At 56.6% G+C, this 14,127-nt stretch overlaps 6 protein-coding genes across 6 annotated transcripts; 5 read left to right on the plus strand and 1 right to left on the minus strand.

The window, feature by feature from the left end:
* Nucleotides 1-24: 24 nt before the first annotated feature.
* Nucleotides 25-1,206, minus strand: EX895_005500 (uncharacterized protein; the record flags this gene model as incomplete). Its single annotated transcript, XM_029886092.1, has 1 exon — nt 25-1,206. The coding sequence occupies one exon, from the start codon at nt 1,204-1,206 to the stop codon at nt 25-27; it is 1,182 nt and encodes a 393-aa protein (XP_029737323.1).
* A 580-nt stretch (nt 1,207-1,786) lies between these two features.
* Nucleotides 1,787-2,740, plus strand: EX895_005501 (uncharacterized protein; the record flags this gene model as incomplete). The annotated part of the gene is made up of 1 exon (XM_029886093.1): nt 1,787-2,740. The coding sequence occupies one exon, from the start codon at nt 1,787-1,789 to the stop codon at nt 2,738-2,740; it is 954 nt and encodes a 317-aa protein (XP_029737324.1).
* Nucleotides 2,741-3,286: 546 nt separating this feature from the next.
* EX895_005502 (uncharacterized protein) lies at nt 3,287-3,769 on the plus strand (the record flags this gene model as incomplete). Its single annotated transcript, XM_029886094.1, has 2 exons — nt 3,287-3,490; nt 3,620-3,769. 2 exons carry the CDS (start codon nt 3,287-3,289, stop codon nt 3,767-3,769), a joined length of 354 nt encoding a protein of 117 aa, XP_029737325.1.
* Nucleotides 3,770-4,442: 673 nt separating this feature from the next.
* Nucleotides 4,443-6,263, plus strand: EX895_005503 (uncharacterized protein; the record flags this gene model as incomplete). The annotated part of the gene is made up of 1 exon (XM_029886095.1): nt 4,443-6,263. One exon carries the CDS (start codon nt 4,443-4,445, stop codon nt 6,261-6,263), a length of 1,821 nt encoding a protein of 606 aa, XP_029737326.1.
* A 1,977-nt stretch (nt 6,264-8,240) lies between these two features.
* EX895_005504 (uncharacterized protein) lies at nt 8,241-9,260 on the plus strand (the record flags this gene model as incomplete). Its single annotated transcript, XM_029886096.1, has 1 exon — nt 8,241-9,260. One exon carries the CDS (start codon nt 8,241-8,243, stop codon nt 9,258-9,260), a length of 1,020 nt encoding a protein of 339 aa, XP_029737327.1.
* A 1,879-nt stretch (nt 9,261-11,139) lies between these two features.
* Nucleotides 11,140-13,233, plus strand: EX895_005505 (uncharacterized protein; the record flags this gene model as incomplete). The annotated part of the gene is made up of 1 exon (XM_029886097.1): nt 11,140-13,233. One exon carries the CDS (start codon nt 11,140-11,142, stop codon nt 13,231-13,233), a length of 2,094 nt encoding a protein of 697 aa, XP_029737328.1.
* Nucleotides 13,234-14,127: the final 894 nt, after the last annotated feature.

Raw genomic sequence — 14,127 nt, forward strand, 5'->3', positions numbered from 1 at the left:
AGTTTTCGATGGTGCAGTGGAACATTACGCATACCAACCGCTGGTATCAGGATGACGTCCGCCTGCACCCCCGCCACGACCGCCACCACGGCCTCCTCTGCCGGGGAACGCATTTTCGCCTCTGGGTGGTGCGAGCTCGTCCCAGTCCGGTTCGCCACTACCATACGGGAAGTTCTGCGGACGTGCACCGCCTACATCAGGATTCTCGGGATGGAACGGTCCAGTGCCTGCGGGATAGATGGGGTCGAACCTTGCACCTGGTGGAACTGCACCGGGGGGCAGACCGGTATTGGTTGGGAAGCGGTCGCGGAACATAGGGTGGTTGGGGCCGACGAACATCCCTCCGCCTGTGTCTCCGCCGGGGAAGAGGGGTGGTGGGGCGAAACCGCCATTGCCGCCGCCGAAACGTGGGGGCATGGCGAGGGGGGATCCGCCCAATGGATCCAGGTCTCGGTCGCCGATGATGAGAGGGTTGCGGAAGGGAGGTTGTTGAGGGTAGTTTGATGGGTAGGAGGGGTCGTCTGGGTTACCGCCGAATGGTGAGCGCGGCTGTGCTCCTCCAGAAGGATTGTTTGGCCGGCTGGGCTGGCTCGACGATCCACTATTTCCGCTTCTCGAGCTACCTTCCTCCTCGACATATCCATCCTTCCTCAATCCCGGCACCAGCTGCTGCAGAATCTGAGCCTTGAACGCACTCACCAGATCCTTCAACCTCGAGCTTCCAATATATCCATTAACCAGCGGCTCCGTGTCACCTCCTTGGGCATGCGGATAAGGCCAAAACGCCGTAGACAGGAAGTCGCTCAACACGACCTCCATCGTGCTGGTTTTAGTTCCTTGCAGCGCCACGCCATGGATCACAGCCTTATTGCCTAGTTTGATGATCTTGATGAGAAAGTCTAGCGACGACTGGTGGTGTTTGTAGCGGAAGCAGTAGTGGTCGGGGCCCTTGGCGTTCCAGGTCTCGGGGAGCGTATTCGACGTCGAGGAGGCGGAATCATCCTGTGAAGGCGGCAGACGGTCTTCTTCGGATAGACCGGTGAGACGGAAGTCGAGGCGAGTCATGATCGTGTGGATCATGGCTGCAAGAGCATCGGATGGATTGCGCAGCAGGGGCTCCGACGAGGAGGACGAGGAGGAAGTGGAGGGCAGAAGCTGCTGCTGCAGGACGTGCAGCAACGCGGATGGATCGAGTAAGTCGGACATGCTGGATGTGTGATTGGTATGAAAAGATCGGGCTGATGCTTTTGAATGCGTCCTATGGAGTCGATTCGATGGTCGTGATGATGGTCTCGACGAGAGGTTTTGATGGAGGGTGCAGAGGAAGCGAGTCGGGTCTGTGCGTTGTGTCATTTAAAAGCTTTTATGCTGAGTCCACATGTGGCTTGCGCGTCATATTTCCTCCCTTTCCAGACCCTGTCGGCATAGCCGCCTGACCTTCGAAACGAAAGCTCGGGAGTCGCGACTCTAGTGCGTTCAACCAAACCAGTGATTTGAAGGCGCAGAACCGCATAGCTATCGATACGGACGCTATCTCCCTCTTCCGCCTCTTTGCCAGAACACATCGCGTTCGAGTGTCATTGTCACGTCCATTGGATCTTGCGACGGAAACTAGGACCATTCGTTTCAGTCAGGCGAACTCAACATCGAGCTGATACAGGCTGGGAACGGCTGCCTTGGCACAACAGGCTTATCAATTCAGGAGCTCCTTCCATCAGCGGAACGCTCGACGTAAGACATGCGGGTTTCTCAAGCTGCACAACACAGGCCGTGCAGGAGCAAACAGATGTTTCCTCTCCTCGCGGCGTCTCTTCTGCTGCTGGGACAGCAGACAGCGACCGTGGCTGCTTCGAAACAGACACTCTCGCCCTTCGATTGCAGCAATGTAGCCGTCTCGAGCAAGCAGTCTTTCGACCTGTCGAAAATCGCCTTTCCCATTCGTACGTCGAGTCAAGAGTCGACACCGCCAACAGATACAAAGACCTCCATCGACATCGATCTCTGCAAGCCGCTTGAGGCCGACCCCAACCGTGACGTGAAGGATCAGTGCCCGCGTGGAACCAGGATATGCATCACCATCGAGACCATCCGCGACGGCAACACCTTTGTCACACAGGCCATCCCTGTCGCTTACTCGGGCGAATCAGGAGGTAACAAGATCGATGCAAAAGTCGAATGGGGCGAAGAGCTCGAAGGCGGTGAGAAGAGCATCCAGCTCCAACTTCCCGGAGCCACCTACGTTGAGCGCGAGCAAAAGGCAGAACTTGAGCTTGTCTGCGATCCAAAGGCCGGCGCCGAATCGCTCCCCACAGCTAGGTCTTACGATCGAGCAGATGGAAAACTCAAGCTGCGCTGGCCAACAAAGTTCGCATGCTCTTCTGCTGCATCCAAACCGAGCAACGGTGGAGGTAACAGTCCCTCGAAAGGCGGCACGGGCGGCGACACAGACCAAGGCGACGATGGCAGTGGATCGACTGCATCGGCAGGGTGGGGCTTTTTCAGCTGGCTCTTCTTCCTGCTCTTTGTCGGCTTTATTGGGTATATGGGTGTCGGCATGTACAACAACTATAACAACTATGGAGCGAGCGGCTGGGATCTCGTACCTCACAAGGAATTTTGGCGAGAGTGTCCGTACATTGCTCGTGATGCTGCCACACATGTCTGGCAGACGGTTTCGGGTAATCGCGGTGGTGGCGGGTTCGGCGGTGCGGGTGGACGAGGAGCGTACGAACCGATCTAAGCACAACCTCGTCCTCTTTTCGCTCGCTACCAATCATTCCTGCGACGTGCAAATGTACACAGTCTCGCTCGACGATACCAGACAGGAAACGTTCTAAGCTTTTTTTAACTCTGTACTCGCAGTCAGTCGTGGTTTCCTCCGTTAGTGACCGGAAGATTTTCATTTAGCGTTGGTGTTGCAAGCTCGACATCTATGGGCAGTGCTCCGAGAACAGACGGAGCCAAGGGCTTGTTTTGAAGATGAGGTCGTTGACAAGGTGTGGAACGATGGAATGAAGCCTTGTTCGCTTCCGCACCGCTCTTAATCAGCAGTCTTCCGGACAAAGGTAGAAAAGCAACCCCTTTCTCTCTCCTCGTCTTTCCCGAACGATTGTTCTCGCTACTGCTTCCGCCACTCACTTCCCTCCTTCCATCCCGCACGCCTCAAATCGACGTTTTTTCCATCACAAAGCTCTGCTACCGTCTCATCGCATCAAGCAACGTTAACCCAGTTCTCGTGCCTTTCTCTGTCTATCTACGACAACCGCACTCCCCCTTCGTCGCCATCATGAGCAAGGACGCCAAGGACCAAGCATCGCCAACGAAGATCGAAGACAAAAAGGCCGAGCAGCCCTGGTCGGACAAGGAACGCAGCATCATCGTCAACCACGTCCTTACTCATGTCCTTACGACGCTTGGCTACGGCAGTGCCTTTAGCGAGCTGCCCGAAATCCTCGCCAAGGAAGGCTGCCCCGCTCGGCCCAGTCGAGCTGTAAGTCGGATACTTCGACATAGTGTTGAAGAGACAATTGCTGGGATCGACTACTAATTCTACGGTGCCTGTCTTGCGATTGAAATCGTTCTCTACTCATACAATTCGTACCGCACCGCATCGCAACAGTACCAGGACCAGTGGCGCCGCAAGATCTGCAAGAACCTGCTCTCCATTTACGGCGGCAAGTCTCCTGCTACACCCGCCTCTCCCTCCAAGGCTGCTGGCCCCTCGAAGACAGCGGGTAGCCCCCCGAAGCGCAAGCGAACATTGGAGTAAAATGTCGAGGCGTCCAGCAAAGCGCCGCCGCATTCTCGTACACATGGCGACAGTAGCATGCTCATCGTTCTATCCACGCTTTGAACGCCGCTCCCCCGCATCCGCACGCTCACAAAGAGACATCTCTTTGGGCCGCCTGCCTCTGTGTCACCTGATCACATCCGATTTGTACGAGGTTCAGTATCCATTGGCCGTTCCGTGGCAGTTGTGAACCGAATGCAATCCGCAACGAACGAACGCTTTGAAGTGTGAAGTCTCGACCACGCCAAAGGGCACGGGGCTCGCGAGACTGTGCGATCCACTGAAGCAAATTTGATTTCAAATCAAAGCAAGGCCTGCGTCACTTCTCTGATTGCTGAGCATTCCAGAGCGTCACATATTCCAGCGAGCTTGTCGCGCTCTGCTGCGCCAGGCAATTTGTATTTGAGCATTTGAGACAGACGCAGATCCGATTTGAAAATTTTCGAGGCTGCTGCTGTGTTTGAAATGAACTTGTTGCTCTTTTCTTCTGGCAACGCAGCCGCTTCGAGGTTTTTTTTCCAGGCGCTGATGACGGCGGCCATGAGTGGGGTTCAGTCCGCTCTCTTCTGCCTTCTCACGTCTCGACCTTCACCTTCACCTTCACCAACCTGCCTCTCTCCTCACATCACCCTTCCGCACTCTTTCGCCCAAGATGGCGCCGCCACCAGCACAAAAGGAGACGCGTATCGCCATCGTCAACTCGGACAAGTGCAAGCCCAAGAAATGCCGGCAGGAGTGCAAAAAGTCGTGCCCCGTCGTCCGCATGGGTCGACTGTGTATTGAGGTGACACCTTCGAGCAAGATCGCCTTCATCTCGGAATCGCTCTGCATCGGCTGTGGTATCTGCCCTAAGAAATGCCCCTTTGAAGCTATCAACATTATCAAGCTCCCCACCAACCTCGAAAACGAAACCACCCACAGATACAGCGCCAACTCGTTCAAGTTGCATCGTCTCCCGACTCCACGTGCTGGCCAGGTGCTCGGTCTCGTCGGCACCAATGGTATCGGCAAGTCAACCGCGCTCAAAATTCTTGCGGGAAAGCAGAAGCCCAACTTGGGTCGATACGATGACCCTCCCGACTGGCAAGAGATCCTCAAGTACTTCCGTGGTTCCGAGCTGCAGAACTTCTTCACCAAAGTGCTTGAGGACAACATCAAGGCACTCATCAAGCCGCAGTATGTCGACCACATCCCGCGTGCTATCAAGGGCAAAGCCAGTGTCACCCAATTGCTCGATGGCAAGCTTGAAAAGAACAACAAACAGGAGGTCATCGACATGCTCGACCTCAAGGAGGTGCTCGACCGCGACGTCCAGAACCTCTCCGGTGGTGAGCTCCAGCGCTTCGCCATCGGCATGTCGTGCATCCAGAACGCCAACATTTACATGTTTGACGAACCCTCGTCGTATCTCGACGTCAAGCAGCGTCTCAATGCGGCGCGAATGATCCGCTCGCTCCTCGACTCCAACACTTACGTCATCGCCGTCGAGCACGACTTGTCCGTCCTCGACTACCTGTCCGATTTCATCTGCTGTCTCTATGGTGTTCCCTCGGTATACGGTGTCGTCACTGTGCCCTCACCAGTGCGTGATGGTATCAACATCTTCTTGGACGGATACGTCCCTGCCGAAAACATGCGTTTCCGTGAAGAGTCGCTCACCTTCAAGATATCCGAGACCGCAGAGGATGAGGTGCTGGACAGGACACCCAAGTACGTCTGCCCACCCATGACCAAGACGCTCGGCAACTTCAGTCTCAGCATCGAAGGTGGTGAGTTTAGCGACTCGGAGATCATCGTCTTCCTCGGTGAAAATGGAACGGGTAAGACGACGTTTGTCAAGATGCTGGCGGGCAAGCTGGAGCCCGATGCAGGCGCCAAGAAGCCACCGCAGCTCAACGTGTCGATGAAGCCGCAGACCATCGCACCCAAGTTCCAGGGCACCGTGCGCATGCTGCTGCTCAAGCAGATCAAGGCGGCGTTCATGCACCCGCAGTTCCAGACCGATGTGGTCAAGCCCATGTCGATCGAGGCGATCATCGACAACGACGTGCAGACGCTGTCCGGTGGAGAGCTGCAACGTGTTGCGCTCGTGTTGGCGCTCGGCAAGCCTGCGGACATTTACTTGATCGACGAGCCCTCGGCGTACCTCGACTCAGAACAACGTATCATCGCATCACGTGTCATCAAGCGCTTCATCATCCACTCGCGCAAGACGGCCATGATTATCGAACACGACATTATCATGGCGACATACTTGGCCGACCGCGTGATTGTCTACGAGGGTCAGCCGTCCGTCAAGGCTACCGCCAAGCGTCCCGAGTCGCTCTTGACCGGTATGAACAGCTTCTTGGCTACGCTGGAGGTGTCGATGCGTCGTGATCCTACCAACTACCGCCCGCGTGTCAACAAGTTCAACTCGATCAAGGACAAGGAGCAGAAGGCGGCCGGGCAGTACTTTTTCTTGGAAGATTAGGGGCGGTTGGCATGGTTGGATGGGAGGGGGCGGACGCCAAAAAGGAAGCAGTGTCTTCCAGCGCATGCACCTGAACTCGTCGGATGCAGCAGTCTTTTTCCTGTACATATACCGCGCACTTTTTGTCGCACCTCGTTTTGCCCCTTCTGTTCCAACTTTTAACTTAACTTATTCTTCGCATTGCATTTGGAGATGTGGTAGATCGATTTGTGTAAGAGACTGTGATGGGTGGTGGCGGGGGGGGAGACGAAGCTGCAGGTTGCGTGTGGTGTAGCGCGCGAGACCAGCTCACGTCTCAGTGGGCTTGGAGGCACTGGTACGCAATGAGGTGGTCAGAAGCTGTGACCTACGTGGGACCAACACAGGCAGGGGGGTCTTTGCGTTAGTCCCAACCAGGCGAGGTGCGCTGGACAAATCGCCCTCGTGGACGCCATCAAGGGCCAGAAAGGACGGATACCCGTGTTTCGAGGGGCGGCCTGACTTCTCGACGCCGTATCTCCACAATGGCTCGGTCGATCCTCACCCTAGAAGGGTTGGGGGATAGCCCTCACGCTCGATGTTCATCGGCAGGCTCCTTTGACGTCGTCTGCAAAAAATTGACGTTGTCACCATCAATTCCCGCGGAAAAAATTCGACGCCTGTGAGATTCGAACTCACGCCCTCAGAGAGGATATCCTAACATTCGCAGATACGAATTGCTTATCCAGAAGATAGCAGGGATACGTGTTAACCACTCCACCAAAGCGTCTTTCCTTACAGTGCGGGGTAAAATGTTGCAATATGTACCTGCACAATTTACATTTTGGTGATCAGTTGGCATTTCATATCGCTAGCCGGAAGCACTTCCGAGAAGCAAACGAGAACCGAGCGCCGCTTGTAGAACTGTGTTCATTGACTGCTGGAGCCGATGTAGAAGACAATGGAGTCTGGGCGAAGCGCATCAGGGTTGGCTCAAGCCCGCGCAGGTGAGAACGTTTGTAGCTTGAACTCCGCCTGCTGGTGTCGGAGTGTCCCCTTGCTTTCTTGGTCAAGTGACGGGACGACAGCTTTTCACAAGGTGCGCGTTTCTCTTGCTCTCTCTCGTTCTTTCTTTTTTTCTTTCCCCTCTGCGCGCCTCTGTGACACGAAAAAGTAGGTTAATTTGAGACTTAGGTGTCGAGATCTGCAACGAGAGACGCGCTACACTCTGTTTCGCCGCCTTGCTCTCAGGAGTTCCTGCGACCTGAGTCTGCCACCAGCCATAGTTTCATGCCAGTTGTAGCGCGCCACAAGGAGCAGATTCGGTCAAAGGGACACGGGCTCAAGACGTAAAAAAGCCAGTCCACTGAGCTAATTTACAAGTCGGTCTACAGCCTGCCTTTTGAAGCGGCGCAGACCCCAACTCTCAGCTCGAATGCGGTCGCCTGACACGCTAGGCAGGCTCAGCGGGCCTTTTTTACCGTGTCCGTCTCCATGCTTGGGCTGGCGTCGCTTCGCCCTTCTGCGAGTCTGAGCCCCTTTCTCCGGCTAGCTTTCCTTCCTCGACAGAGAATGCATCTGGAATGCAAGCATGTACGAGCCCGCGTCTACGAGCCCTGCTCTTCTGCAGAGAAAGCCGAGTGGTGGTTATGAACCAATCGGCCTTTGAGGCATTGCACCGGCGCGGCGCAAAATTGAGTGCGGAAGGCCCTCAACCCTGAACTGGACTGCTTGTCAGCAGAAGTCTGAGTGCGCTGCAAGTAACTACCGAGGACACGAGCATGGCGAATAACTTTTTATGAAGCACCACGGCTGTGCAGAGGACCGAGCTTGATCTTCCCCTGCCTGTTGTCGTCCCTTCTTCGCTCCTCTTCTAGCTCAAGTCCCCCTTGAACTGCCTCTGACTGCCAGAAGCGCTACCACTGCCATCACCGCTACCACTATCACCAAGCCACCTCACCCACCATCGTCAAGTATCAAACATCCCTCTCAGAGATCACAGCTCCCGCTTGACTCAACATGCGCTTTGGTCGACTTGCTGCAGCACTGGCTGCTGCTGTGATGGCCAGCTTGGCCGAGGCACAGTCCTCGACCTCGATCATCAGCGGCGACGGTCCTCCCGCACCCAGCCTGTCGCGTACCGCAGCCGTGGGCAGCTGGACGCCCAAACCGGCCACGGACGGACTGACGCAAGCTTCGCTCGAAGGCATGGGCCGCACCATCTACATCAACAGCGCCAGCGATTTTTGCCTACTCATGCCACCTGACCCGACCAAGGAGAACCTCGTAGATGCGGAAGCCATCGCTGTAGCCTACTGCACTAACCCGGTCAACGGTTCGCGACCGATGCCGGACAAGTTTATCAAGACGGCACATTTTCGACGGACTCCGAGCTACATACAGATCACGGGTACGTACGACCCCGCTGTCATGAACTTTGGCACCAACGATTGCGGTGGCGAGTACGATTCCGAAGGTGCCGAGGGCGTCGGCAACCCTGCCGGAGTGACGATGCGCAACGGAAGCTACTTTACGCAGTTCATGGGAGCATGTGATATCCCCGGCAACCCTGTCTTTTGCCTGCGCATGTGTCCTGGCTATGACTACTGCAGAAATACGTTCGACCTGATGGGCTGCCTGTGGAACCAACCTGGAGACTACGACGAGCCGCAGGCGTTCACCAACTGCGACGCAAACGCTGATCTGCCGCCCGGCGTTTACAACAGCAGCTACACCTTCAGCCAGGGTATGAGCATCACACCACCACCCGTGAATGCCCCTGCGTCGTCCAACTGCCGTACTGCTACTTCGCCCACCGCGAGCGGTGTCACCTACACTTGGAACCAGGAGGCTGCTGCTGCTGCTTCGACTTCCCCCTCGTCCAAATCGCCTGGCGGCAGCTCGTCGTCAAACGGTGATGGCAACAGCAGCAGTGGCAGCAAGAGTGGTGCTGCGTCGGTGCCTGGTTCCATCAACGTGCATGCTCTCGGTGTCGTCGTCGCGCTCGGAGTTGTGGTAGGCGGCGTTCTCCTTAGTTAAGAGATCAACTCTTGGCCCAACGTCACGGCGATGTTGCGCTTCTGATGATGGTCCGTTGCAAGCACACTTTTAACTCTGTCTAGATGATCGCAATGAAGTGATGGTTCTTTAGCAATCTTGCGATCGTTGGTCTCGATTGGTGAATGGAGACGACGGCGATGGTGCAAATGCAAAGCTTTGCTCTTGATTCGGAGGATGCTTGGTCCCGATCTGAACACCAGAAAGCCGATCATGAGTTGGGCCGTGCGAAACAAGGGTCCTGATTGAGCGCGTCAGGCACAAGGCAGCAGAACTCGCTTCCCACCTGTACCGCACCCGCCAGCGAGGCCGCCCTTTCCGAGTGAGACGCGCGCGTCTCGGCTGCTTGGGCTGTCCTTACTGCCTCGCTACCTCACATTTTTGCGTGCCTTCTCTTGCCAATATCGGTACGCCTCAGCTGGCTCGCTCGAAGCTTGAAGGTTGTCAAAACAAATATCGGGTTCGAGCAAGCAGTCAGTGAAGGGAAGTCGTGTTCTGAGGCGCGCGCTCTCTCTCCCCCTCTCTTTTGATCTTGAGCAAAATGCCCGGGAAGCTGGATGATTGTACCAGAGCCAGAACACTCTTCGTGCTCGTGTCGCCTTCGCTGTAAGACAGTCCAGGGCTCAAAGCGCCGCCGCTCATTGTTGCACCTTCAGCCTGCTTCGACGCAGCGCGACGCAATGCACTTCCCTAAGTAAAGCCTCGAGACGGCCGGCAATGGTTCAAAGGGCGAGAGGGACACAGGGCGGTTGGTTGGCTGAGCGAATGCAAGGCTGCATTTTTCGAGATGCGTGTCTGCCTGCCGTGGATCTGCACACTGCTTGCTGCTGCCGCCTCTGCAGTCGGGCGTCGCGCGGTCAATTTGGCTCTCGAGTCTAGTTGCACTTTTTCTCTGGATTCACGTCCCGCCCCGCTGGCCCCGTTTAGAGTCAGTCAGCCCTCGAGCTTTCTGTCTGTCTGGAGCAAGCCTTGATTTTGGCGGTGTGTTACTCGGGCGTCCGTCGTCGCTTGCCGTCTTTCTGCCTTGCTTCCTCTCCTCATCCTTCGTCCCTCTTCCATCCTCGCGCAGGTCGATCCTCGTTCTCCTTCGCCTCCAAGAGCAGCCTGCACAGTGCTTTGAAAGCCCTGGCTTCTCCATACGAGGTCCACCTCTCTTTCTTTGCTTCTGTTTGCCCCTTCCTTTCGATATTCACCTCAATACCGTTTGGCAGCGGACGTAGGCCTCGCCACTCTCGTTCGTCTTAATCGCTGCCAAGCCTCTCACTCTCGAGCCACGTCCCGGTCAGCGTCCAGGACCCCCTTCGAAATACGATTCGCAAGCCGCTCCCTCTTGAAGAGAAGCCGCTGCAGCCAGCCCCTCCTCGACGGACAACGACACCGTGCAAAGCACTCCCGCTCTTCTATCCTGCAGTGCAGCAGAGCTATTTGCGCCACCGACCTCTTCACCGCCCTCCGCCGGATCTTTCCTTCCCGTATCAGTGTATTTCCTCCTTCCATCTCGGCAATTCTTCCTAGCAAGGTACGTATAGTTGCTCCTTCAAACGTAAGCCCCGATCATTGGCCGCAAGAGGACAAACATGCTTCGTTTGAACCAAATGAAGCTGGACGTGACTGACCTCTTGGTGTTGCCTTTGTTTCATGACCCACCTTTCCACCTTCATCACCTCGTAACGCACGTACACCAACTGCTTGGCTTGCATTACGCCACATTCGCTTTCATCGCTCTTGCCGCTCTTGCCTGGCTATTGCTGATGCGCAAAAAAAAGTAATGTCCGACTTTGGCCTCCTGCGATCTCCACTGACGCCCTCCAACAACTCAATCAATCGCGCCAGCTCTCCCTCAGGAATTCGCCCCACCACCATGAACCCACATAGTCGCTACTCGCTCGGCAAAGGCGCGTCCACCGAGCATATGATGCGTCTCGCCCAGCAGGGCAGCACGGGCCACGACGGAAGTGTTCGCAGCCCTTCCATCGGCGGAGCTGCTGCCATGCCAGGCGCCGCCGGCCCGCGCAATTTGCGTCCGAGCTCCGAAATGCTTCCCAACATGAACCACCACGGCACCCCTGAAACTGAAGCCATCGACCGCTGGTTTGAGGATTTGCAGCACTACGAGGCCACGCTCGAAGAGATGGCGGCTGCCTCGCTCGATCAAAACTTCAAGGAAGAGCTCAGCGCCATCGAGCAGTGGTTCCGCGTCCTATCCGAGGCCGAACGCACCGCCGCCCTCTACAGCCTGCTCCAAGAGTCGACGCAGGTCCAGATTCGCTTCTTCATCACGGTGCTCCAGCAGATGGCCCGCAGCGACCCGGTATCGGCGTTGCTCTCGCCCAGCCACCACAACAGCTCGATGGCCGACCAGATGGAAGCCAAGCTGGCTAGCCTTGGCCTCAAGTCGCCCTCTGCCATGAAGGCGCCCGCTTCGCCGGGCAATCGCGGCTACCGTCAGTCCTCGGACGCTGCCGGCTTCCTCTCGCCCAACGTTGCTGCCATGTACAGCCCTGGCAACGCGGATGCCGCATCGACGCTTGCTGCACAGAGGGCCAAGCTCAAGGCCAACCGCACTTCCGCTCCCGGCACGCTGATCGGTGAGAGTCGCAACTACTCCGGTGGTCAGCTCGACCAGGTGCAGGAGCGCGGCGGCTCGCCCAACCCTCAGCAACAGCAACAGCGCACGCTCTCCGGTGACCACTCGCGACCCAAGTCGACCGACTTGAGCAACAATGTCGGCCGTTCTCCCCGCGCCAGTGGTCCGCTCGACGACCAGCTCTCGCCAATCAGCGCCACCGGCAACTGGTCGAGCATGGTCAACACGCCGCTCGTGCCTATGTTTACCGACAACGACAAGGCCGGCTCCGGCGAGGCCAATGTTAATCTTGACACTGCTGCCGCTCAGCTTGCCAACCTGCAACAGCAGCAACACCTCGGTGGCAACGGCCGCGTCATGGTTGATCCGGATGTGCCGCGTTACCGACGCAAGAGCAACCAGAACACGGGTGCAGGCGGCTACGGCCATGGATCCAACATGTTTGACCAGTCGAGCCCTGGCGTCTCGCCCAACGTCGGCATGCAGTCTGGCTGGGGTCAGAATGACATCTTTGGTCGTGGCGGTCTCAATACCGGCCCTTCGGCTTTTGGTGGCAACAACAACAACAACGGCGGCAACCAGTTCAACATTCCGCCGATGAGCCCTAACGCGCTTGCGGGCCTGCAGAGCCCCTCGGGTGGTCTTGCCAACCCGCTCAACATGCAAATGATGAACATGATGGCTGCGATGGGCGGGCTCAATCTCAACAACATGAACGGCGCCCAGCTGCTCGCCATGCAGCAACAACTTTTGCAGAATCAGCAGACGTTGTCGGTGCTTGCCCAGCAGCAACAGATGCAACAGCAACAGCAGCAACAGCAGCAGCATGGCCGCAACATTCGAGCTTTCGGCGGTGGAGCGCTGTCGCCTGGTCTCGGAGGCCAAGCAGGCCGAAAGAGTCCACGCAGCGGCACCTCGCCCTCTGGCCGAGCGGCCGCGCTGCCCGGCTCTTCTGCTGGCGGCAGTAGCGGTGCTGGAGCTGCGGGTGGAGGAGCCAACGCGGCCGGAGGCGAGGAAGAAATCGCCGATTTGGCAACACTCGAGGATGTGCCCGCTTGGCTGCGTCAATTGCGTCTGCACAAATATACCCCGAACTTTGAGACGAGCCACTGGAAGGAGATGGTATTGATGGACGACAAGAAGCTCGAGGACAAGGGCGTGGCGGCGCTGGGTGCGCGACGCAAGATGCTCAAGACGTTTGAGCTCGTGCGTAAAAAGTACGGCATTAAGATGGACGGCGAAGACGAGCCAGGCTCGGGTGTCCCGGGCAGCCACAACGATAAGGCAGCAGCCGAGGGCGACGAGGCGGGAGAGACCAACGATGCACAGGAGGTGGACCGCGAACTTGGCGGTGCTGCTTCCAATTAGTCCAATTAGTGGAGTACGGTCGAGTACAGCTCTGTCTCTCTGTCTCTGTTTTTCTGATTCATGTATCTCTCTTTCTATTCCTGATTCATGTATATGGCATTGTCATTTTTCATTATGTTCCGCTTCGATTCCAACGTCAAGGTTTGTCTGTCTTGAGTTGAACCTGTCTGGACTCTGTCGAGGAGAGGCCAACGGGCGAGGAGAGCAAGATGATCACGTGACGCAACTACGCGCCGAAACAAAGTAACACAGAGGAACAGAGTGGCCTCTTTTCGCGCTTCTCGGAAAGGCGCGTGCTAAGAGAGACTAGTCCCGCGCTGCACTCTGTGAATGTCAGGTGAAAGAGAAAGAGAGGGAGAGGGAGAGAGAGAGCAAGCCAGACTCTGCGACAGTCTTCTCCGCCATGCTTCGCGAGCGTTGACTTGACATTCGAGGTCGATAGTGGCCAAGCAAGCAGGCACATGTCCTTCGCTCTTGCAGGTTGCATGACCGTCTTACACTTTTGCTTGCCCACCATCACCATCCACCACTGCGCGCCAGATCGCAACTTGGCCCAGCGCATCCACTATCCCGGACGCTGCGACCCCTTCTAACATCGAGATTCGATCCGAAGCTCGGCAGACTATCCAACCTTGATTTCTGCTTGCACACTCTAGCATCGAACCGTACACCTTCCACGCCAACGACGCTATCACAAGGCTCAAACTTTGTTGCACAGCCCTGGTACACCAATCTTGATACGACATTGTCGCAACTTGAACCGACGAATAGCTCGATCCTATAGGACGCCCGGCTATCGACCTAGGGGAGCAAAAAGAGATTGTTCTAGAGTTAAATGTAAGTAACCGCACCCCTGTCCCACCATCGTCCAGCACCGCAAGAGCAGAAGAGCAG

This window comes from Sporisorium graminicola, chromosome SGRAM_7 (assembly GCF_005498985.1).
Source record: "Sporisorium graminicola strain CBS 10092 chromosome SGRAM_7, whole genome shotgun sequence".
Lineage (NCBI taxonomy): Eukaryota > Fungi > Basidiomycota > Ustilaginomycetes > Ustilaginales > Ustilaginaceae > Sporisorium > Sporisorium graminicola.